The 25493-nt window shown below is 42.9% G+C and overlaps 1 protein-coding gene across 1 annotated transcript in view; it reads left to right on the plus strand.

The window, feature by feature from the left end:
- The window catches only part of ADAMTS3 (ADAM metallopeptidase with thrombospondin type 1 motif 3), a gene marked incomplete at both ends in the record, with an annotated part of 129455 nt that overhangs the window by 71392 nt on the left and 32570 nt on the right, over positions 1-25493 (plus strand). The window contains one exon of the mRNA XM_080343802.1: positions 23863-24062. Coding sequence (XP_080199928.1) covers positions 23863-24062 — 200 coding nt within the window. The remainder of the gene's footprint in view (positions 1-23862; positions 24063-25493) is intronic.

Raw genomic sequence — 25493 nt, forward strand, 5'->3', positions numbered from 1 at the left:
TTATGACTTTTAGTCCTATCTGAAGCTCGCTGGGAAGAGCCTTCTGTTCTCTGGAGCCCAGAGGCATATGATGTTTCCTAGGGACTACTTTGAATTAAGTGTCTATCTCATGGTTGCCTGAGACTACAGAGAGCTGATTGTAGTGCTCCTGTCAGTCCTCTTTCCCAAATAGAAAGCTTTGCTTTTACTATGCTTTCAAACAACTGACAAAAGCTAGCTCAGATGCCTAGGAGTAAGGAATCCAATGACTGAAATAATTTAAAAATCTTATTACAACAACTTAATTAATGAGCACTGGGGGGCTACATCTCTGCTAAAGCAAGTTTCTTGAGCATTGGAAATTCTTAGCAGTAGTCTGCTGCTGAAAATACCTGTTTAAAGACTTTAGACCCTGGAACTCTTCTGAAGCCTATATGGATCTCGGGAAAGCTGCCCAAAAATGCAGACAGCTGAAGTCATCTAGCATTTCTTCTTCTACCAAGTTCTGAGTTAGTGAATAAATTATTAATGTGACCAATGTTTTTTAGTATGTGGTGGACTTCAAAGGTTATACCAATTTCTGAATTGCCCTGTCCTTTTATAATGCATTACTCAATTTATGGATCCAAGGATTCTTTAAGTGTGCTCTTCTATGAAATGATTTTCAAATGATTTTCAGATTGATTTAATGATACATGAAGCCGCACATACTTTTAGGTTGTTAATGCTGAGGTCTTTGTTCTTGGGAGAGCGTGTGACTTGGAAAGTCACGGACTCTGTGCTCTTACTAGCTGGAAACTTCGGAAGTAAAGGGCTGGCTAGTCTGAACTGTAAAAACTAAGAAAGTCCTCACATACCCATATGTGTTTAGTTCCAGCAGACCAGGTTATCAAGGTGTACATTTCAGCAGTGGGCCAGTCTGTAAATTATAGCTGACTTAGTTCTTTTCAGCTGCAAACTGAATACCAGAGCCTCTAAAAGTGTTTCTTCCATGCTTTTAGATATTGATACAGCTGATGACTTTGCAAAATGTGACTTTTTTTCCTTGTTATTTTTCATCTTTTATTACAATTTTGCTTAAAGCTCTCACTTCATGACTGATTTTAGTGTTATGTATAAATGCATCGTTCAGGTCCTGGACTTGTTTGGATTGTACAGGTACATGAAGCCGTGTTGTTTGTCTATATATGACGTGAACTGTCATACTAATACAGTGATATTTAGTTGAAGAACTTAGTGTTGTGTTAAGTAAAAAATGAATGGTTTTGGTAGCTTTGTGCATATCTAATACGTGACCTGCAAACTTCTGCAGTATATTCTGTATTTGCATGTAAGTGTAAGATATCAGTCAGGTCTCTTAAAGAGCCCGACCGAAATACTCGAGTCTTCTTCATGTATACAAAAAAATTATGGCACTTACCTGATGGAATGATCTCCTGGTATTAAAGTGCAAAACCTTCAATGTATTTGTGACCAGAGGCATAAATCCAACTCTACTGATCTGGAGAAAGAAAAAGAAAAATGTGTATTCATCACTTAGAGATTTATTATCAGTATCCCAGTTAATGGTAAGAAGTCTCAGGCTGTGCAAGGATCACTTGTCTGTGGCCCACTCTTGCCCATCTTCAGTTTCAACTATTGTTCTGGGGTCATTTGTGCAAGTCACATCTGTCAGCTCTCAGCTCTGCTAGGTAATCCCAGCAGCCTGCCTGCCACAGTCCAGTATGCACTGGATGTCTACCCAAGGCCATGCTTTGGCAGCAAAGTACATTGAGAAAATCCACATACATGTATATTCATTACCTCATTCTCTGATGAAGCAAACAAAAATGAAGTGTTTCCTCTCCTAGGGGTAGTTGTTGTGGAATTTGTTAATGGATACATTCTTTAGTCCAAGCTTCCTCTTTTGAAAGCAGGAGTTTGTTCCTGAGCTGTTGAACAGGGGAGTGACTTGTCTGGAATGTGGCTGGAAGGATCCTGCTTTCACTTCAGCAAGATGGGCAAGCCTTCCTCTGTAAACAGACTGTTAGTAGCTGCTGAGTTTCTGTGCTCAGGCACTGCAGTCATACTTCTCTTTGACATTACTGTTGTGGGTAAGCAGAACACATTTCCTGTTTAGATCCAAAGCAATTACAGTGTATCATTAATCTAATCAATGTTTTAACAGCCTGACCAAAATACAGCAGTTATTTCTAGTGTAGTAACAGTGCTGTTAACAAACCTAATTCATATTATCTAATTATTTAAGAAATGCAGCTACAACTGGTGTGCAGCAACTTGCAAATCTCTGCCCCTTTCTTTGTGGTTTCATTCCCCCTTGCTATGTGTTGTTGCAGTGGGTTGTTGCTGGTCCAAGTTCCTCACTTGGAGGCTTCTCCTCCTGATGGTGGATTCATTTCCTCATTAGTCTTGGGTCTGCTCTGTGTTATCGATACAGGTTGTTATGCTGTCTCCTTCTAACTCTTCTTTCTTACAAGTCCACAGCTAGAATATTATGATCACTTGGTTTTGTTAGCTTTTTTCTTTTTCTTTTTTTTTTTTTTTTTCCCTATATTATAGCATAACTCCTCATGGTAATACTGCACAAAAGGAAGCTACAGCTAAAACAAGGGACATGCTAATCGTCGGACATGTTAATCATCAAACTGACTGTTACAGCCAGACAAGCCAGGCAGTAGTTATCTGCCCAGGGGCAATGCATCGTTACAGCTAAAACCAAGCTAAAAATAAGGTCAAGAGCAGATGGGCCCAGGGCAAGGCCGGACAAGTCCTGGGGCCCGTTTTAAGCTAATGCAGAGCTGTGATCTGGCATTTGTGGTGGCAAGGCAAGGTGCTAATGTATTCCTTAAGCCATGGGACTGTTCAGAAAGTAGGCTGTGAATTGTTACCCTCTATTACTTTCCCTCTTTGCTACATTAGTGGATATGAAAAACTTCCTTACTTCTTAAGCTTCTGATAGTCAAAGTATAAGCCAGTAGTCCTTGAGCAAAGAGGGGCAGCATGTTCAAAACTGTCTCAGTTTAATCCTGAGACTTAGTCATCATCTTTTTGAGAGTCATTTACTAAGCCTGAGGGATCTGAGATGATAAATCTCACTGCACCTGTGACACTTTCTGCAAGTCTGTCTGAGAACCTGACAAGTGCCTTGTATGAGTCTTTGCAGTATTTCTTACAGCACAGTGGTGACAGCTGTTTTTACTTAGAGCTATAAAATGTATTGAAGGAGTTTCCAGCATGTGTAAATACCAAACTAGTTCATATGGTGTCAGAACTATGGAAGGAAGATCTTTTGAGAAATTACGTCATAGGCATTCTTTGGCGTAGATTTGGTCCATGCTGCGGGCTTCATTCTTTCCTAAAAACAACTCTGGTCTTGAAAATTGGCATGCCTCAGTCATATGCCTCCTGCTAGCTTTACATGAACCAGACTCATTCTGGCTCTGGAAGTTAAAGGCTATAGATTTATTCACTAACTTTGATATCCAGTTATTTACAATAGTGCTGTGCCTGCTAACACCCCTCACCCAAGTATGTTTTCTAGCTGCTTACCTTAGCGCAAGTGTATGATTATATGTGCTAGAACTTCACAGTGACATTTCCACTTCCAGAAACATCTCGCATGCTTTCTAAGACCTAGAGCATGACAAGTTTATAGACAAATCTAAAATTACTTCTGCTGTGAATCAATGGAATGCAGAACTGTTGCAGTGGGAACTAATTATACTGTTAGTGTGTCCAGTATAAGATTCCGTCTAGCAAGGTCATACTTTCCAGCACTGAGAACTGGCTGATGTTGCTTTTTTGCTTTTTCTATTACCAGTTTCTGGTCATAGGATGTAAAAAGAATAGTTAAAAGTTGGTCCAAATTCAGAGACATTTAATTATAGTTTCCTTAATCCTATGTAAGTTCTGGATTTGTTTTGTGTATGTTTGCTGCCAGGTAAGGATAACCTACATTTCTAGAAAACCCTCATGCCAGGTAGGGAAGTGATGACAACAAAATTATGTGTTGAAGTCCTAGCCTTTTCCTTTGGAAAAGTTTATCTCAATCAGGTCTAATCCTACTCAAATATATACAGAATTGTGCCTTTAGTTGTCCTATGTGACTTCCTAAGTGTGCTGCTTGCATCAGTCCATCATGTAAATGAATGCAAAGAAATGTTTTTGCTTGATGATGCATGGAAGTGAACAGTACTTCCCGTCATGTCAGAGCAAAGCTGGCTCTGCAGAGCCAACAAGGGATAGAGTGCAGGAAATCTTCCATCCTTCTGAAAATTATTCTGCAGCTGGAATTGATAAGGTACCAGAGAAGCAAATATTTTATGAAAGCAGTCAGCACTACCAAATATTTTCTCTTAAGACTAACAACGAAGATAACGTTTGTGTTTGTGACCCATCAAGTTGATGCATTTAATGAATAATCATGCAACCCAGAGATTCAGACCTTTGCTTTACTCCTTGTTTGTACATAATTCTACCAGCCATTGTTACTCTTAAGGGTCCCACTGAAGAAAACATAAACAGAGCTAATGTTCTAAGCTGTAATTCACTTAATCATCTCAGAAAGGTGAAAGATATCCAGACTACATATGAAGTCACAAGAATTTTTTCTTCTCTCTTAATTCCTCTAGTGTGGCTAAGCTACTGTGGAGTTGTGGCTACTATTTTTATTTCATAGAATATTTCATCAGGCAAGTATCAGCATTACCTTGCAAATGCAGGCAGTCCTGCTGTAGGCTGGGAGGTGCTTCTTCCATTTCAACGGTGTTTCTTCCCAGGCTTCTTCTACACTCTCTTGGCTGCATTATCACAGCTTTAACAACAAGTCACTCTTCAGATGACTGTTTCTGGTCACGTTTGCTGCTTCCTCCTTAGCCCATCTGTTACACTAGACAAGCACCCTCTAAATAATCAGTACCAGCTTGGAACAACTGATGACAGCTGATGAAGAACAGGAACATTGAGGGGAGGCGGGAGCATATTTCTCCAAAAATCTTCATTCCTTCTCTGATGTCATATCCCTGGTCTTCAAGGGAGACTTTCAAAAAAAAAAAAAAAAAAACACAAAAAAAAACCCCCAAAACCAAGCCTGTTCATAATCTTACAAGGTAAAAAACTCAAGCACTCAATGCAATAGTGGTTCAATGGTACATATTAAACACATACCACCACTGCCCAAATCCTCAGTGTCCTAGAAGTTCTAAAATTGCCTTTCACTCCATTTCCCATAGGAAATGCTCTGGCATCTCTGTCCTCTGCTGATGCCTCCTCTGATCCACAGATAGCCATTCCATTTCTGGTCATATAACCTAAATGGTGTCTAATCAAACTCAGAACAATTGTTTTCAGCTTGTACTTCTCTTAAAGATTTGTTGTTTCTGTGTCAAAAGGGCAGCTTGTGTGCTTGCAAGGCTGTTGGTATTTCCAGTTCTGCTAGTTGGCTTTACAGGATGTGACATCTCTCAACAAACCTTGCCTTGCCACCTCCTTAGACTTTCACAGGCACAACAGCACTTCCATCTGCACAGCAGAAAGAACACCTCATGTGTGTTCATGTCTCTAATTTTGCTTTTCTGGGCCTTTGTTTCTTGGCATCTCTTGGGCAACTTAATTCATGTTGAGTTTTTCTTCCTAATGCTTTAACTCCAAAACATCTTAAATTAGTATTTCAAACATTGTGTTATTTAGTCTGTAAAGTGACAGCACATTTCTTTATGTTTTCAGTATTTTCAGACTACTTATATGTTTGTGCTGTGTGACAAGCTTCTTATTTTGGCCTTTCTGCAGCCCTTTTGGCTGCTCTCAGGTGAAGATTATTTTCTGTAAACATATTTACACTACCCTTTGGCTAAGTTAGGTTTTGGCATGCAAATAAGTTCATATTCTTTTTAAGACAGTTGTATTTTTTAAACTTCAAATTGAAGTACATTCTCTATTTAATCTAAAACTGGTTATAAACTATACTGCATGTTCAAGTGATGGAAGCACTTCCTTCTCTCTGAAATTCTGTATTTTTGTTACTGTTACAGTGTAGGTTTGGCTCGATGAGGATTTGACCTGTCTTCCCCTCTCTGTTATGGACAGCAGCCATGTAATTCCTTTCAGAGTGTTCTGACGGCTCCTGGTCTGCACCAGTGAGAAAGTTCATCCACAACAGTTCACTTAGATATAACCCAAGGGAAAAAAAAATGGGAACAAATGCACAACAGACACTATTCCCGGCATCATTTGCTTCAGTGGGAGCTGTATGGTTTTCCCTGTTTTTTTATTTCAATTCTGAATTTAATGTTATTTCAGCCAAGAAGCCTGGAGGAATTACACATTTAAAGACCCAGAGCTGTATTTACCATGGGACATCTGTCTCTTTTCCACCCACATTTGAAACATGGTGCTGAGAGGACCTCTGTAAAGTAGGAGAGACTGAGATCTCACCCATGCTCTTCCTTAGCTGTGAGGATCCCTAGCAATTACTAGCACTTCATGTTAATTCCAGTGGGGCTTTCCAGAGCAAGCTGAATACTTAGCTCCCATTGTGAATTGTTTTGGATGCTTTTGAAAACCTGCCAGAACAGTGTGGTTCAGAGCTGGCTGACTGGGATACCAGTTTCCCATTGATTTTGTTGGGTAGCAGAGAGAGCAGTGTAACTGGCAGTCACACCCAGGTAACTTTCTGATATCTTGGTTTTCTGCTACATCTTCCAGGCTTTTGCCAACAAACATACTGTAGTCTTTGAAGAAGAACAGGAATGGCTTGTGGTTTGTTCTGGATTTTTAGTTTGGTTTTTATTAATGTTCATGTGATCATTATGTCTTCCTTGAGGGAAATGTTCAATATGATTCTCTCCTCTGTGTAATTGCACTATGTTGCTGCGGAAAAAGAACTGGCTTTGTTTGTGTTACCAAAATTTCATAGATAATATTTATTTATTGTGAAATATCCCAGAGAGACACTCTGTAGGGTATGCACAGGGTTCTGGAAGCACTTAATGGATAGAGCTCTTCACATGCAGAAAAGAATGTTTAACCAACATGAATAGTGTTCTATGATGGCATGACTGGCTGGGGAGATGAGGGAAGAGCAGTGGACATTTTCTACCTTGACTTCAGCAAGGCTTTTGTCACAGTCTCTCACAACTTGCTCATAGGCAAGTTCAGGAAGTGTGAGCTGTATGAATGCATGGTGAAACTGATCATGAACTGGCCAGATGGGAGAGCTCGGAGGGCTGTGATCAATGCTGCAGAGTCTGTTTGGAAGCCTGTAGTTAGTGGGGTTCCCCGGGGGTCAGTGTTAGGTCCAGTCCTGTTCAGCCTGTTCATCAGTGACCTGGATGAAGAGACTGAGTGCACCCTCAGCAAGTTTGCTGATGATACCAAACTGGGAGGAAGGACAGACACACCAGAAGTCTATGCTGCCATTCAGCAAGACCTGGACAGGCTGGAGGACTGGGCATGGAAGAACCTCATGAAGTTTAACAAGGGCAAATGTAGGGTCCTACACCTGGGGAGGAATAACCCCAGGCACCAGTACAGGTTAGGTGTGGACCTGCTGGAAAGCAGTTCTGAAGAGAAGGACTTGGGAGTTCTGGTTGACAACAAGTTGACTATTAGTCAACAATGTGCCCTTATGGTGAAGAAGGCCAGTAGTATCCTGGGATGCATTAAGAAGAGTGTGACCAGTCGAAGGAGGTTGTCTTCCCCCCGACTCTGCCCTGGTGAGCCCACATCTGGAGTACTGTGTCCAGTTCTGGGCTCACGAGTTTAAGAAGGACAAGGACTTACTGGAGTGAGTCCAGCAGTGGGCTATGAAGATGATTAGGGGCCTAGAGCACCTTTCGTAGGAGGAGAGACTGAGACCACTGGATCTGTTCAGCCTGGAGAAGGTTGAGAGGAGATCTCATCAATGTTTATAAATATCTGAAAGGTGGGTGTCAAAATGGAACCAGGATCCTTTCAGTGGTGCCCAATGATAGGATGACAGGTAACGGGCACAGACTGAAGCATAGGAGGTTCCATCTGAATATGGGGAAAACTTCTTTACTTTGAGGGTGACAGAGCACCGGAACAGACTGCCTAGGGAGGCTGTGGAGTCTCCTTCTCTGGAGACATTCAAGACCTTCCTGGACACATTCCTGTGCAATCTACTTTAGATGTACCTACTTAGGCAGATGGCTTGGACTAGATGATCTCCAGAGGTCTCTTCCAGCCCTAACTATTCTGTGATTGTGTGATAATGTATTTTATAGTCAACTTGCTTGGGTACAGTTACTTCAAATACAAACTCTGCCTTTCGCTCAGCCCCCAAAACCAAACAAGCAGAAATTTTGGCAACAGTTAAGCAAAGAGTAACAACAAACTTGCATACACATTCCATCAAAAACAATAACAAAATTAAGGAACTGAATCTCAAGAGTAAACATTGCAAGTCTCAGTATAGGTGTTTTGTGTCGGAAGGGGAGATCTTTTTAAAATGATGTCTCTGTCTACACTGCCAGATGCTGTCCTGAGGAGTCCCATACCTCTGAGGCCCCAGAGGAAGTCAGGACCATGGAGGAGTCTGCCTTGGTTGATGAGGACTGGGTTAGGGACCAGTTAAGCAATCTGGACATCCATGAATCCATGGGTCCAGATGGGATGCACCTGTGGGTTCTGAGGGAGCTGGCTGAAGTCATTGCTAGGCCACTCTCCGTTATCTTTGCTAAGTCATGGGAAATCGGAGAGGTGCCTGAGGATTGGAGGAAAGCAAATGTCACTCCACTCTTCAAAAAGGGCAGGAAGGAGGACCCGGGCAACTACAGACCAGTCAGCCTCACCTCCATCCCTGGAAAGCTGATGGGACAACTTATTCTTGGCGCCATCTCAAGGCATATCAAGGATAAGAGGGTCATTAGGGGCAGTCAACATGGCTTCACCAAGGGGAAGTCATGCTTAACCAACCTCATAGACTTCTATGAGGACGTAACCAGGTGAATAGATGATGGTAAAGCAGTGGATGTGGTCTCTCTTGATTTCAGTAAAGCATTTGACACAGTCTCCCACAGCATCTTCGCAGCTAAACTGAGAAAGCGTGGACTGGACGATCCGGTAGCGAGGTGGACTGTAAACGGCTGAAGAAGCCAGAGAGCTGTGGTCAATGGGGCATAGTTGGAGGCCTGTATCCAGTGGAGTGTCTCAAGGGTCGGTACTGGGACCAGTACTATTAAATACATTCATCAACAACTTGGATGAGGGAATATAATGCACTGTCAGCAAGTTTGCTGATGACACCAAACTAGGAGGAGTGGTTTACATGCCAGAAGGCTGTGCTGCCATGCAGCGAGACCTGGACAGGCTGGAATGCTGGGCAGGGAAAAATTTAATGAAATATAACAAGGGCACATATAGAGCCTTGCATTTGGGCAAGAACAACTCCAGGAACCAGTATAAGTTGGGGAACGACCTGTTGGAGAGCAGTATAGGGGAAAGGGACCTGGAGGTCTTGGTGAACAGCAGGATGACCAGGAGCCAGCACTGTGCCCTTACAGCCAATAAGGCAAATGGTGCCCTGGGGTGTATTAGAAGGGGGGCGGTTAGTAGGTCCAGAGAGGTTCTCCTCCCCCTCTACTCTGCCCTGGTGAGACCGCATCTGGAATATGGGGTCCAGTTCTGGGCCCCACAGTTCAAGAAGGACAGGAGGAACTGCTGGAGAGAGTCCAGCACAGAGCCACAAAGATGATGAAGGGAGTGGAGCATCTCCCTTCTGAGGAAAGGCTGAGGGAGCTGAGTCTCTTTAGTTTGGTGAAGAGGAGACTGAGGGGTGACCTTATTAATGTTTATAAATATATAAAGGGTGAGTGCCATGAGGATGGAGCCAGGCTCTTCTCGTTGGCAAACAATGATAGGACAAGGGGTAATGGGATCAAGCTGGAACACAAGAGGTTCCACTTAAATTTGAGAAAAAACTTCTTCTCAGTGAGGGTGACAGAGCACTGGAACAGGCTGCCCAGGGGGTTGTGTAGTCTCCTTCTCTGGAGACATTCAAGACCCACCTGGACATGTTCCTGTGTGACCTCACCTAGGCGTTCCTGCTCCAGCAGGGGGATTGGACTAGATGATCTTTTGAGGTCCCTTCCAATCCCAAGCATACTGTGATACTGTGATACTGTGGTCTCCCTTGTGAGGAAGGGCTGAAGGAGCTGGGTCTCTTTAGCTTGGAGGAGAGAGGCGTGACATCATTAATGTTTATAAATATATAAAGGGTGAGTGTCACGAGGATGGAGCCAGGCTCTTCTCGGTGACAGCCAATGATAAGACAAGGGGCAATGGGTCCATACTGGAACATAGGAGGTTCCCCTTAAATATGAGAAGAAACTGCTTCACGGTGAGGGTGACAGAGCACTGGAACAGGCTGTCCAGGATGGCTGTGGAGTCTCCTTCTCTGGAGACATTCAAAACCCAACTGGACACATTTCTGTGTAACTTCATCTAGGTGTTCCTGCTCTGGCAGGGGGGATTGCACTAGGTGTTCTTTTGAGGTCCTTTCTAATCCCTGACATTCTATGATTCTACGATTCTGTGATCAGCTGCCTTTTCTAAGTGAGCCATCCCTTTCTCCATACCTTTCTTTGATTTGTTTACAAGAGGAGCTTGCAGCTCACTTTTTGTGTCCAGTAATTTCTCTTGTTGCTGTCCTGGATGGAAATGCACAGAAATTCAACAAAGATAAATAAATAATTGACTAAGCTCTCTAGCAGCCTGAAAGATCTGAGCATTAAGACTGAGGAAAGGGGCAAATAAAACTTATTGAGAATGCCTGTCTCTACCGTGCTAACACTGCTTTTGAGAGCTACAGGAAATACAGAGCTTCAAAGAACTACAACTAGGAGAGAAAGCAATTGTGGAAACTCATTTATCCAATGGTTTGTTGTGCAAGGGCTGTTCAGTGCAACTTCAGAAGTTAAATGATGAGTTGGCCTAGTTTCCTTTCTTTGAAAATGGCCTGATGGAATTTTTAGTTGCTACAGAAGTCCTTGGGGACTTTTTATACAATACCACGCTCATTAAGAAGGATATACATTGATCTCATTTTGTTCAAAATTGATTCTTTAATTTTGAATTAGTGAAGTTGTGGAGCCTCCCTAGACACTGCTGCCAGCTGTATTTTCAGGAAAAGGCTCAATTAGGCAACTGAGCGCTTGCTTCTCTTACATCTGTCAGTGGGTCATAACCTTTTACCAAAAAGAAACGCTATTTTATGGCTGACTCTGTGACATATTCCAAGAGAGTCGCAATGTGTGGCCTGCATGGCTGTTGTGCAGCAGCAGGTCAGTGCAGTGATGCAGCCGTAGCTCTCACAACTGATGATCAACTCACACACCCAGGCTCACATCTGCCTCGCAGGTGGTTTTTGCAGCACACCCTGACATACAGCTGTCCTTTTCCGGCACCACTACTGGCTCTTCACCAGGCTCAGAACTTCACTTCTGTGCTTGCAACCCCCCAGTCTCTCCATTCTGTCTCCACTCATGCTTCCTTTCTCTCCACAGATCTGATCTCTGCTGATCAGTTTTCATGCTTGCACTTGAGTTCCCTCCTGAAATACGACTCCTCCTTCCCAGTTTGTTCTTTTTCTCAGGAGACAGTATAGGTGAGCCAGGCTTCTGTCCAGATAGCTGGTCAGCATTTGGGAGTGGAGCATGAGGCACATCTGAAGGGCAACAGCACAGCAGCAGCTGTTGTATCGATTCAGCAGATCAGATGAAGGCATATCACTTGTCTGTGACTCTGGTCTCCTGGACAGGTATCACCTCACTCTGCAGTGCATGTCGTGACTTTGAGTAAAGGAGTACCTTGTCAATGGGCAGGTTTATGGTTACAGTGCATTAATCGCTGCCTCATACTTACAGATGGAAATCTCAGAGTCTATGTATTCTCCTCTTTGCTGAGATTTCTCAGGCACAAGGGAAGCAGTCAGGGACTAAGCAAGGCACTGCTCTGTAGCCACCTGATCCTGAAGATAAACCCATTCCTCCTGCTGCAGAGCACTTCCTACCTTCCCTCACCTGCCTCAGCTACCTCCAAAGGAGAAAAGTGTCAATACATCGAACTCAGCTCAGTTTCAATGAGTGAAATGTGTCTAAAGAAAGGATGCAACATCCAGACGTATCCTGTTATTCCTTAAGCAATTAAGCAGATATGAGGAACACACATTCATAGATATATATAAGGAATGCTGCTGATATCAATGGAATTGCAAGGCAGTGCAAGTATCACTAAATTCAGCCCACATATTTTACAATATAAGTTTGTAAGAATCTTCTATATGAGAAACACTTAGGGTTCTCTTTAGGTGTACAGAGGTTTGACTGACAACAGTGTTCATGAAATTAGACTTGGACAGATCACAGCTTTATTTAATAGTAGGGAAAGAGCTATAATTTAATTCTTTTAAAGTTACACTCTAAAGAGAAAGATATATTCTGTAACCCAGAATATCTGGTTTGTTGGGGTTTTTTTAAGTACAGGAAAGCATTTAGGAGGTGCACAATTATGCCCAATTTTTTATGTGTTTATGTTAAAAGTTCAGTGTTTCAGAAAATGGATTTAGAAGGGAAGCAGACTTTACTGGTCTGCAAAGGGTTGTGGCTTTTAGAATACATACATCTGGGTTCACAGAGAGGCTCTATAGATGTATTTGTGCTTGACAGAAACTTACCATCTGATTCCAGCAGCATGGTTCCAAGTCTCTAGAGGTGAGTTTTCAACAAAATGCAATGACAAAGCATGTGAGGGAGATTTCCTTCTGGTGCATCTGTTCAAGTTCCACTACTTCCTTTGCTGCATGCACAAAACTCCTCCTGCTTTTTCTTGGCTGAGGACCCCCAGCTGGCTTGGAGGAAGGTGTCATTCTTTGTTCTTCTCCTTTTTGCTAGATGATACATGGTAGACAAGCTCTGATGCGTGCTGTGGAAAAAATAAAATACATACCTGCACATGTGCATGCAATGCTCTATGTTTTGTTTTGCTACCCAAATGTTTGCATAACCATTTCACTTGCTGAAAGAGCATGGACTAATCTTTTTTCAGATAGGTAAAACCGTGATGTAAAAGGTGCAGGGGACTAGCAAAATAAAATAAGGAAGAGATAGTGAACCAGCTAATTCCAGAATGAGATGAGGAAGGATTAGCCTGTCTAGCACAAATCCGTGAGCAGACTAGTTTTCTCTGCACGTAACAGAGAATACTGCCATTCAGCGACAGCTGTCTCTCTTTACTGTGTTAGACAATGTAGTCAAAGCTGCCTGCTAGGCTTTGTAGATTAGCTTGCAAAGAACATTTGTCTTCTAATGATTAATCTAAATAATTTGCTTCAGTAAGCATTACTCTGATCTCTTCCTACTTACAAGAAGGGTGTCCATTCTCCAACTTTTGCCTGTGTCTGAATTACCTCTGTGCTCTAGAGCAGAGTTTTATTAGGAAAGATTGATTTCTCCATGACCTGCTGAGAGCAGCTCCCACCTGCAGGCAAGGAGGTGACCAAAAGCACTCCTGTGGCATTCAGCTGGCAAGTCTACAGGGCTGCCTACACGTAAATTGTTCATCCCAGTGCTGAAACCACCCCTGGATTTAGTTATTTGCAGATTATGTGTTCCCCGCAGTGCTGATGCTTGGCGTCAGGCACCTCAGGTTTTCTGAAGCCTTGGATTAACATGCAAAGTTTATGATGCATTTTTCTTTGAACGCTGGTTTTCTTTATAGTCCATTACATGCAAAGCCTGTAATCGTACCTGGGGAAGTCACGGCACATGTGTTACTTAACCATTGCCTAATGACCACTAAAGGTTTAGCTGTGTTTTGTGTCCTGAGTTCCAACAATGTGTGGTAGTACCAATAAGTAACACACATTTACTAGTACTGCAGATGTCTGTCTGTCCCTGAAGTTCAGCAGGCTTGTGCAGAGGTATACAAGTGCAAAATTTGAACTGAAGAAAGCAATGTGCATATCTCTTGGTTTTGGTGAGAGAGAGGGTAAGAAGGAAAAGGATGGTTGTCTTTGTTATTTATTGCAATCCAGAATGTCTGTGAAAGTCTTGCTGAGCACAACCAATAGTCTTTTATTTCTGCATTAGCAAAAATTTTGTGCAGAAAGCTTTCAGACTGAACTCTGCCCTTCTATTTTTAGTACCTGTAAGCACCTATTGAAGGAACTGAATAGGGAATGCTGATGTCTACACTGGCTGTAGTAAATACTGCAGTAAATAGCTCTCCACTGAGATTGTTCCATAATGTCTCTTCCTGCTGCAGCATCCATAATGGCATTTACATTAAAATTTTTGTAAGAACTCTAAATTGTAGGGGTTGTGGCATTCTGAAAAGCTCACCCTTCCAAAGCTGGGAAGCTCTCAGCATAGAAAGGAGATAGAAGACAGCTTTCACTACAGCTCCACAGTAAACACAGGGTTTGGCTTTGTTATTAGTTAGTCTCATTTGAAGCAATGTGATGCACAGACCAGATGTAAACAATATGGACAGACTTCTGTAGAGCAGGTTAGGTACAAATATCTCTTGTGTTTCTCTCTGTGTCCACCTGCCTGTGAGGTTCCAAATCACCTGGTGTATTTTGTATTTATGAGAAAAATAATGCCATCACCTGAACAGAACACATCCGAGGTTCCTTTTTGTGCTGCTCAGAAAGGATATCTGCTGATCACCCTTCTCTATGCCTTGGCTATTGGCAGTGAGCACAGAACAATCCTGTTGCTTTTTAGAATTGTCTTTAGAATCTGCTTTCTAGAATTTCCACTAGTGCCCTAGTACTTAGTTGAATCTTGAGGAGTGGCACCAAGAGAGGAACATAGGCATCTTCTGCTTTGCAGTAGTGCTGTTGTGTGTCACACCATCATCCCTTCGCCCTCACATTCTGTTAAGAGCTTGGGTTTGACTCCCAAGTTACTTAAGTACTGGGTTATGGAAAAGGGACAAACATAAGAACAGGTAAATGACTCGTACCACCCCGTATTTTTTGGACAGGGCATAGTAATTGGCAGTGAGTGTGTTCTGGGAGAAGACCACCCCAGCTTCCCTTCCCAGCACAGATATGGAGAAAGGCAACAGACTAGGTAATTACTGGCTCATAAGTATCTCAAATCAGTCTTAAAATTCACAGTTGTTTTCTGACGTTAGCCTTTCTGTTAAGGAGTAACATACTTATGGAGTGCCAAGCATGGCAGACAAAAAAAAAATTTAAAAACAGCACCAGAAAACTGTAGCTAGAGTAGGTCCTGCTTAATATCTGAAAAGCTGTGTTACAATTCCTGGAATATACTGCATGCCAGGGCGTGTAAAATGGTTGGGTTTTTACCATGGAACCCAGTCAGGGGGAGGTTTGGGGTTTCTGTGGAAAGAGGCATACAAGTTACATTTCGGAGGTGGGAGGGTCAATGCTTGAAAACATTTCCAGTACTGCATTTCCTTTTTTTTCCCATCTTGGCCAAAAATGGTCATTGTATTTCTTCCTAGAGTGAGGTTATTTTTTCTTGCTTTGGTGGGATTGCACACTTGAAAAATATTCTGTGGGTGTGTGCATGGAAAATATTGGTATATTGAGAATACCCTCTATGTTCAGAAAGTGGCTACATATTAGAGAGGGGTGAAAAAAACCCCACCTTTCTGACTCCCCCTGCCTGCTCACGTACCCATAAAAAAGAGATTCTCCTCTTCTGTTGAAGTATAGAACCATCTGTTTAAGAAGGGAAGTGACAGCCAAACTGAAGGTGCTGCAAGCGTTGGTTCTTTCTGAAGTGATCTGAAACTATTCCATTCATGCCAGGCACAGTGATACGATGACGTTAGTGGTGTATTTCCATTGGACACTACACTTGGCAGCTTTGCCAGCTGCAGCAATTTTTAGCACTGAAGCTTGTCTATGAATTTCCCACTTGTGTGCTGTCACAGGGTTCTCATTCTTGAGAGTGAGAGGACTTGCAGATGAACTGTAAAGCTGTTTACAGATCTGGTCTATCACACACAGTCACAGGTTGAGCTTCTGAAAACAACCGGGGACAACCTTGCCATTTGATGTGGGGTTTGGGGAGAGTTATTTATGAGTTGCTGTGAACCACTGTGACACCAAGGAGGGATAATTAATTCAGTAGTTGAATCTGCTCAAGATGAATCACAGCATGGCCATCCAGCACATTTTGCAACATTGGCCGTGGTCCTACTGTCCTTCCACAAGCAAATCTTGCATCCGTTTTACCGGGAGTCTTGCCTGAAAACATGCAAGTCAAGGTCAAACCCTTCCTCATATCCTACATGCAACCTTGACTTCCATCAACTCACATAGTTAAAAAGGTCTTGAAAGTTGTGCCGTCATTTGGAGAAATGCCTCGTTGCAATACGATGGGAGTGGAAGGCAGGACCATCCTCTCCTTTCTATCTGTTGGATGCTGGTTGCTTTTGCAGGGTTCATAAAGCAGGTAGATCCCTGTGTATTTAAGGGCTCTATCGTTTCTTTCTTCTAAATGGTAGAGTAGTGGAATGGGGCTGTTCCATGACTTCCTGTCACAGAGCTGGAGACTCAAGACCAGCCCAGTTCCTAGTGAGAACTGCAATATGCAGCCCATGGTTTACATGCTCAGATGTTCACAAGTCTCTTCACTATTGTTCATTGCTTAGAGCCTCTTGGTGTGCTGGGATGAACTAAACAGCCTACAACTATTGCATTTTTTCCTGTCAAAAATTCATGATGATCTTTTGCTTTAAACTGCAAAATAGTCAGAAATTCTAGCATAGCTGTTCCAGTGATGAGGTATGAGGGGGAAACACACAATACTGCTATTTGCCATCTTTTCAATATCAATTGGGTCTGACCACATGACTTTTGAGCACTAAAGCCAGAGGTTAAGCATTGCACTGCAGCCCCAGTGAATGCTATGGCACTCTAGAACACATGCCTGATGTGTTGCAAAAAAAGGAGGGGGCAAGTTCTGGATTAGCAAGTGAAGTATGTAGTCTAAATCTCCCTGGGGATCAGTGTTATGCTTGAAATAAGAACTGTGTGATAAATCATAGAACCGTATGTTTTCATAAATTTTTTTTATTGGATGTCTAGTGATTTCCCCCACCCCTACACCACTGGAATAACTTCTTCAGAATTCCTGATTCCTGATCTATTTTATCCATAAGAAGTGGTGATGGGACGGGTGAGGATGTTGTGCAGGAGGATGTTTCTGAAATGGAACTGGAGTAGATGTTTTGTAGTGGCAGAGCCCCACCCCGCCCCGGGGGGATGGGGTTGTCTCCAGCCTGGCTGAGAGGTGAAGCCAGAGACAAAAGAAACGAAAGGAGCCCCATTAGAAGGTAACAATGAATGAGCAATCGCCGGACACACGCGTGCAGAGCGCGTGGACACTACATGCAGCCTATCATGTTATTGTATAGCACGAGTTACAACCAATCACATTGTTACAAGGCGCGTGGACAGGGCAGCTTTGCTGTAAAGCTAGCCCGGTCCGACAATAAAGCAAACTCTGTGAACATCACATTGGTGTGTCAGGTTCCATCTCTCACATGGAAAAAGCAACATTTTGGTGACCCCGACGTGATACTTTGTATTGAATCAGTATCCTTGGAACTGAAGATGCGAGGAAAAAAAGCCACCTGGAGGGCAAACTTAGCCCTGCGCTCGAAGAAAAGCGGAAAGTAGGCCTACGGGGAAGCAGGTGGCATGGGAAACGCGTCATCCGTGGAATCAAAAATAATAGTGAAAAGTATTCTGGAGCTGGCTGCACGAACAGGAAGATTTTTGGAAAAAGGCACGGTGGAGCGTCTTCTACTATTCGTCCAGCGGAAGGAGTGTGTCTGATTGACGGACGAATTTTTTTCTCCCGGTACATGGGAGGACATAGGGACTGAACTATGGGAAGCGGTCACGAGCAGGAGCCGCGAAGCTTGCAACCTCGCCGGACCCTGGCGGGAGGTCAGACAGCTGATGCAGGAAGTCTCAGAGGAGCTGGAGCTGTGTGCCGTCCCCTCGGAGCCACCCGCCGCGAGCCGCCCCCCACTCTGAGAACTCCGAAAAATCAATACTGCTGGTATGTCCCGTATCAGATCTGGAGTTCTGGAGCGGAGAGCAAATTATACCCTCTGCACCCTTTGAGCCATTGCCTGCCTCCAACAATGAATGGCAGCAACCAGCAAGTTTCAACAAGCCAGGACAAGTTAATCCAGCTGATGTGCCTTTGCCGGAGGACCTGATGGAGCACCAGGATGGAGCACTGCAGAATCGCCCTGACTTCCAGGAGGAGAGCCATGTGCGGAGCCTGAAGGACTTACTGAGATGGCAGGAGAGCCAGATGCAAGAAGTTCTAAAAGTTATGAAACGACTAGATGGCGGTAACAGTAAAACTTCGCGATTAATAGCATATAAAAAGGCATCAGATGCAATTAGGGACGGGTTGGAAGCAATTGGCAGGGAATGTGAAAAACAGGGAAAACAGGAAAAGGAGGGGGCAGAATTAGACCTCACTCCTGAGGAGCTCCATATTAAAAGGGAGTGAATACAAAAATGGGCTAGACAATGTGTTGAAGATGGGATGTGGTCTGTAAGAGAAGCAGATGAATATTTGAGATCGCGATATGGAAAAGGGCTGGAGACTTGAGTTAGCAGATCGGTTTGCAAATATGTGTCGACTTACTGATCCACAGGGAAACACAAGGGAATTGTATAGCAGTGATAGTAATCATAATTTGGGTGCTGCCCCTGTGCATCAGGGTAGAGATATTCCTCGAGATCATTCTTATAATGCAGGGCAAAGCTGGCAAGGGGTAATCAGAGATGCAACCATTGAAGGGATTATGGTACCTGCTAGTATTACAGCAATGCTAGTGCACATAGATAACAGAGGACAAAGGCGGTGGTCACCCTTTGATTGGAAAACAGTTAAGCAATTGCAAAGTGCAGTTATGCAATATGGTATGGATAATAAGCATGTGATGCAGCTAATCAGTTAATTTTTCAAGGGGCAAGTACTGACTCCAACAGATATTAAAGCATTGACAGTTATTGCTTCCCACAATGGGGTATTTGCTGTTCTTGGACAAGTGGCAGGGGAAGGTGGAATTGGCAGTATTAGAAAATGTTCATTTACCAGCTGATGATCCATTGCGATTAGCTAGCATGGACCAATTACTGGGTCATGGGCAATATGCGGATGGTGCCACTCAGGCAGCACTTCATCCAAGGATTTTGCAGCAAACGCAAGGGCTTGCTCTGGTGGCAGTGAAGGAATTGCCAAATATAGGTAACCCTGTGCCACCCTATTCTACAATAAAGCAGGATCCTGAGGAACCATATATGAAGTTTGTGGACCGTTTAAAAGAAGCTATAGATGCTTCTCCTAACCTGACTCCAGAGGCAAAAGCTGCTGTGGGGAAAGATTTGGCCATGATGAATGCAAACACCCAATGCCGACAGATATTAGCCGGCTTGTGAAAATCTGCTTCTCTGGCAGAGATGGTGGAAGCTTGCACACGGGTACCAATTATGCAACAGGAGGTAGAAAAGGCAAAAATACATGCTCGAGCCCACGCTGCGGCCTTGGCTGCAGCACTTAAGTCTGCAGTGAAAGGCCGAAGCCCTTCTTCTTGCAGCCTAGCATGTTTGACTTGTGGACAGACAGGACATATTAAAAGAAATTGCCTTCAGTACACTTGGAGAGGGGGACCTAGTGATGGCACTAGTCAGTCACCAGCTCCCCTCAATTATTCATGCTTCAATGGCACGTGCAGTCGGTGTGATAAGTATGGACACCGAGCAGTGAAGTGTCGATCAAAATTTTAAAAAGATGGGACACCGCTGCCGGGAAATGGGAGGGCCAGCACCAGGGGCTGGGGTGCAATGACACCACAATACCAGCCAAGAGGGGGAACAGCCGTGGTTGCTTGTCCGAGCTCAGCGCAGCAACCTCAGGAAGCGCAGACGTCGATCTGGCCGTGGGAACAGACATCACAATACCAGACCGGTCTGTACATGTAGTTCCATCTACAGTAACGGGACCCCTAGGGTATGGATTGAGTGCACTTTTGCTAGGTCATTCTTCTGCTTCAAGACAGGGGTTGTTTGTTTTGCCAGGATTAGTAGACTCTGATTATGTTCAACCCGTAGGCATTATGGTGCAAGTCTTAACAACCCCTGTGACTATTAAACAGGGAACCAGTATAGCACAGTTGGTACCCTTTAGAGCATGTGTTCCAAAGGCTTTAGATTCGGAAAGGTTTGGGCTCTACTGGAGCCCCTGTGGTTGCTTTCACGGAAAAACTGACTTTGGACAAACCATCTAGGGTAGTTTCCATATATGGGCCTGGAAGTGAGATTAGGAGAAAAAGAATGCTTTTAGATTCAGGCGCAGATGTGACGATTATCCCTCGCACTGATTGGCCTCCATGTTGGCCTTCAGAAGCAGTAAATACCATGGTTGTGGGGATAGGGGGGGCCACTCCTACCCACATCAGCACACATAGTTAAGATAAGAGGTCGAGGGCTTAGAGGCATGGGTACGACAATTGCATTATTAGGAAGGGATGTGATGTCTCAGTAGGGAACGGTCATGCAGTCACCTTTTTGATAATGACCATTGCAGCAAGCGACACCCGGCCGTGTATGAAGGTGAGTTGGGAAACAAATGATCCTGTCTGGGTGGATCAATGGCCATTACCAAAAGAAAAGCTCGCACATTTAGAGGAGTTGGTTGAAGAGCAACTCTGTCTCGGACATTTGGTCCCTTCCACCAGCCTGTGGAATACACCTGTTTTTACTATCCAGAAGAAATCAGGGAAGTGGCGTTTGTTACAGGACCTCAGGGCAATTAATGCAGTAATGAAAGATACGGGGGCACTGCAACCAGGTCTTCCTACCCCAACCATGCTTCCAAAAGATTGGGATATAATTGTCATTGATTTGAAGGATTGTTTTTTCATGATCCCGTTACACCCAGAGGATTGTGAAAAGTTCGCCTTTACTGTTCCAGTGCTTAATCATCAAGCTCCCACGAAAGATACCATTGGGTAGTGTTACCTCAGGAAATGAAAAATTCTCCTACTATTTGCAATGGTATGTAGATTTGGCTTTAAAGTCATTCAGGCAACAGCACCCTCAGATGATCATCTATCATTATATGGATGATATCCTTTTGTGCAATGAAAAGAAAATCAGTAAGGATACAGTAATTCAGTTGACAAAGCAATTAGGTCAGTGGGGTCTGGTTGTGGCACCAGAAAAGGTACAGTGAACCATGCCATGGAAATATTTAGGATATGAACTAACTCAGGCCATGATTAGACCTCAGAAGCTTACTGTGAAAGCAAAGGTAGCAACCCTTCATGATGCAATGAAGTTGGTAGGGGACTTGCAGGGGATAAGAAATGTTGTGGGAATTACAAATACAGATTTGCAACTGTTGTTTAGTCTCCTCTGCGGGGGATGAGACCCCCAAGAACCTCTGTGCCTCACACCAGAAGCACAAAAAGCGCTTGAGCAGGTTGCAAGAAAAATTTCACAGAATACTGCTCAGCGGGTAAGATCAGAATTGCCTGTTACTCTTTATGTCTATAATACCAATAAGGAGGTGGCAGGACTTTTGGCCCAGTGGAGCATGGAAGAAAAGGATCCGTTGATAGTATTAGAATGGATATTTTTAAACAGCTAAAAACAAAAAACCATCATTCAAAGGTGGGAAGCCGTTGCACAAGTGATAGTGAAAGGACTAAGCTGATTTCTGACATTGTCTGGATTGTATGTTGCTAAAATTGTGATCCCTATTTCTCTCAATTTGTTTGAACAGATCCTTCTCAAACACGACGATCTTGCCTTAGCTCTTGCCTGGATTCCAGTGCAGGTGGGCAATCATTATCCACCACATCCCATATTTAAAAACAGCCTCCCCTTGGAGCTTATCTCATTGTTAGTGAGTGTCCATAAGATGCCATAACCATTTGCACAGATGTGAGTAGCCACTCACGCAAAGGAGGTTTTGTATGGTTTGAGAATGGTCAGTGGCATTCACAGATTGTCATAGCTGAAGGATTGGTTCAAATTTTAGAGTTGCAAGCGGTGACAGCGGCATTACAAAAATGGCATAACTGTCCAATTAATCTAGTAGCAGATTCTCTTTATGTTGTGGGAGTCGTACAAAGAATACATAGAGTGCTTTTGCAGCGAGTTTCCAGTTCCTTGTTGTTTGGAGTATTGTTAGATATGTGGAACGTGTTAGATTATAGGACAGTGCCAATATTTATAATGCATATAAAAAGCCATTCTAACCCGCCAGGTGGTCTAGTTGAGGGAAACAGCATTACAGACAAACTTGTGGCAGTAACAGATATATCTCCTTCTGAACAAGCCAGACAAGCTCATGAATTCTTTCATCAATCCTCAGCAGCACTCTGAAAACAGTTTGCGCTTACCAAGGAACAAGCTTGATCCATTACTGCAGCTTGTCCTGATTGTGGCTGCATAGTGCCTCTCCAACAAAAGGCAGTAAATCCTTGGGGCTTCCAGCCAGGTCAGTTATGGCAAACTGATATTACTGAATTTGCACCGTTTGGCCGACAAAAGTACATTCACGTGTCCATAGATACCTGTTCAGGACTGCTCTGGGCTACAGCTTTGATCTCAGCAAATGCAAAAGTGGTAAAATGTCATTTATTACAAGCTTTTGCTGTCATGGGTGTCCCTACACAGATCAAAACAGACAATGGTAGTGGAAGGTACAACACCTGTTTGGAGTCCCTTATAATTCTACTGGCCATTGAGCGTGCACACCACACCCTGAAAAATCTTTTGTCTGTTTTGAAAAAATAAGGGGGAATTGGTGTGAGCCCAGAAGAGGTATTGATGAAGGCATTGTATGTGCTGAACTGGCTTAATCCTAAAAGTGAAACTGAAATGGAACCTGTTGTTATGCACCATATCAAAAATGTCAAAGATTTTTCCGAAAATGTACCTAAGGTTAGTGTGTTTAATCCAACAACACAACAATGGGAAGGTCCTATGTCACTAATAACCTGGGGGAGGGGATATGCTTGTGTTTCTACAGGTAACCACAAAAAATCATGGATCCCAGCAAAGTGGGTGAGACCTTGGCTAGCTAACAGAGAAGAAACTGATTGCAATGATGACAACCCTTAACCTCAGAGGTGTTATCGCTTTTAGCAACGGATGTAGCCAATGTTGAGAATACCACTTCGTAAAACAGAACAGCAATTAATTTTTTGTTATTGGCTATGGTCACAGTTATGAAGAGTTTGATTGTATGTGTTGTTTGAACTTAAAAGATAAAAAGATAAAAGATTTGCAGAACAAGAAAATAACAGAAGATGTTGGGGTTTGGGGTTGGATGCCTTGTTTGGTTAAAAGGAATATTGAAAACAGGTCCATTCTTGTTAATTGTAATTGTATTAGCCTTAATGTTCTTACCCTGTATTTCGCATTGTCTTTAAAGCATGATACAGCATATTATTAATATTATATTAAATAAAAGAGGGGGAGATGTAGTGGCAGAGCCTGCCCCAGGGGGATGGGGGTGTCTCCAGCCTGGCTGAGAGGTGAAGCCAGAGACAAAAGAAACGAAAGGAGCACCATTAGAAGGTAACAATGAATGAGCAATCGCCGGACACACGCGTGCAGAGCGCGTGCCCTACACTGCACTACATGCAGCCTATCACGTTATTGTATAGCACGAGTTACAACCAATCACATTGTTACAAGGTACGTGGACAGGGCAGCTTTGCTATAAAGCTAGCCCGGTCTGACAATAAAGTGAACTCTGTGAACATCACATTGGTGTGTCAAGTTCCATCTCTTGCATGGAAAAAGCAACAACGTTTATGTCTTACTATTTCTTGCAGAGTCTCTTCTTGGCAGCCTCAGAGACCTGAGATCCCTGTACAGCAGCATAGAGCAGCAACTGAACAAAACCCTGAGGCAACGCAGGCATGTGGGAGATGATGACTACAACATTGAGGTGCTGTTAGGCGTGGATGATTCTGTCGTCCGATTCCATGGCAAAGAACATGTTCAAAACTACCTCCTCACCCTAATGAACATAGTGAGTATCTTCCATAGTGCTGCACTGCTTGTTTTGGAATGTGAAAGGCTTTTATGAACCCTTGCAGGAGTATCTAGGAGACTATGCTTGGGACAAATACAAATGTGATAATTTTGTCTGCTGTTGGATATGGTTCTCTGTTTTTAAGATGTTTCTTTAAATGGATCTTTTTTGCAGTAGTTTTCTATGGCACATTCTAAGGTAATTCCAAGAACTTGGAAAGAGTTGAAAAACAGTGGGGAAAAAAATGTAAACACTTCTGATAATTCCTGACTTCTCCCACAACACCGTTCTGAAGGAGAACTTGGTTAAAGAATAAACATGTAGAGCAAGAAAGTGTTCTCAACACCTAACAGCTCTTTGAAAGAAAGCAAACCTGCTAGTAGCATCTGTTCCTTAACTGCTATGGCAATAGCTGTATTTACACAGAAAGCGCAAAGGAGCAGAGACTCAGAACTTTATTATAGAGTGTCTTATGGGGTTCGCAGGTATATTTTCTCTACATATACATTTCTGGCTGTAAAATCAATGGCTAGGTACTGTATTTGAAGATTCAGTCTTGAACCACACTATCTGATTCCATGCAAATGCACGTTACACAAGGGCAGAGTTCACACTATACATTATAAGTCGCGTATTATACCAGTACTGAATGCTAGAATTGCTCAAGCTTAAATGTTTTCTGTTTTACACATATTAGAAAAAAAAATCTTTAAAATATATATGAAACTAATGTAAAGGAGATGTATAATGCCTTGCAATGTGTGACCTTAATGCATATAAGCATCAGACCCATATGGATACATCAAGGGTGTCAACCTCATTTTCATCGTGGGCCACATCAGTCTGACAGTTGCGTTCAAAGGGCCGAATGTAGTTTTAGGACCATATAAATGTAACTACTCCTACATTTATGTGGTCCTAAAATCATATTCAGCTCTTTGAAGGCAACTGTGAGGCTGATGTGGCTCCTGGTGAAAATGAGCTTGACACCGCTGGGATACATCTTAGAAACTATGGGGATCATGAAGTTTTCCAGGAAATAAAACAAATATCACAAGGACAGATTTTAAGAGAACAGGTTTACTGTTAGTAATGGTTTGATGAAATGATTCTTGTGTATTTTTATTTTTGTTTGTTTTCTTTTGGTTTTGTTTTTGTTTTTACACTCACCTTTTTATTCCTGGAATTAAATTATTAAATTAATTCAATTATTATTAAAATTGTTACATCAAATTATTAAGTTAAAGTTATTCTATAGGCTTATAAATCATCTCTGTAACCCTTTATTCTGTGTGACATCAGCTGCCGTCATTCCTGACTGAGAGAATTCAATCCCTTCATTATTGCAAAGTACTGGAAGCACCTTCTCCCTCTCATCCCAAAGCCCCCATTTCAGGTCCCCTTACTACACAGCATTCCACTTCAGGA

Source organism: Nesoenas mayeri, assembly GCF_963082525.1.
Source record: "Nesoenas mayeri genome assembly, chromosome: 4".
NCBI classification, from domain to species: Eukaryota; Metazoa; Chordata; class Aves; order Columbiformes; family Columbidae; genus Nesoenas; species Nesoenas mayeri.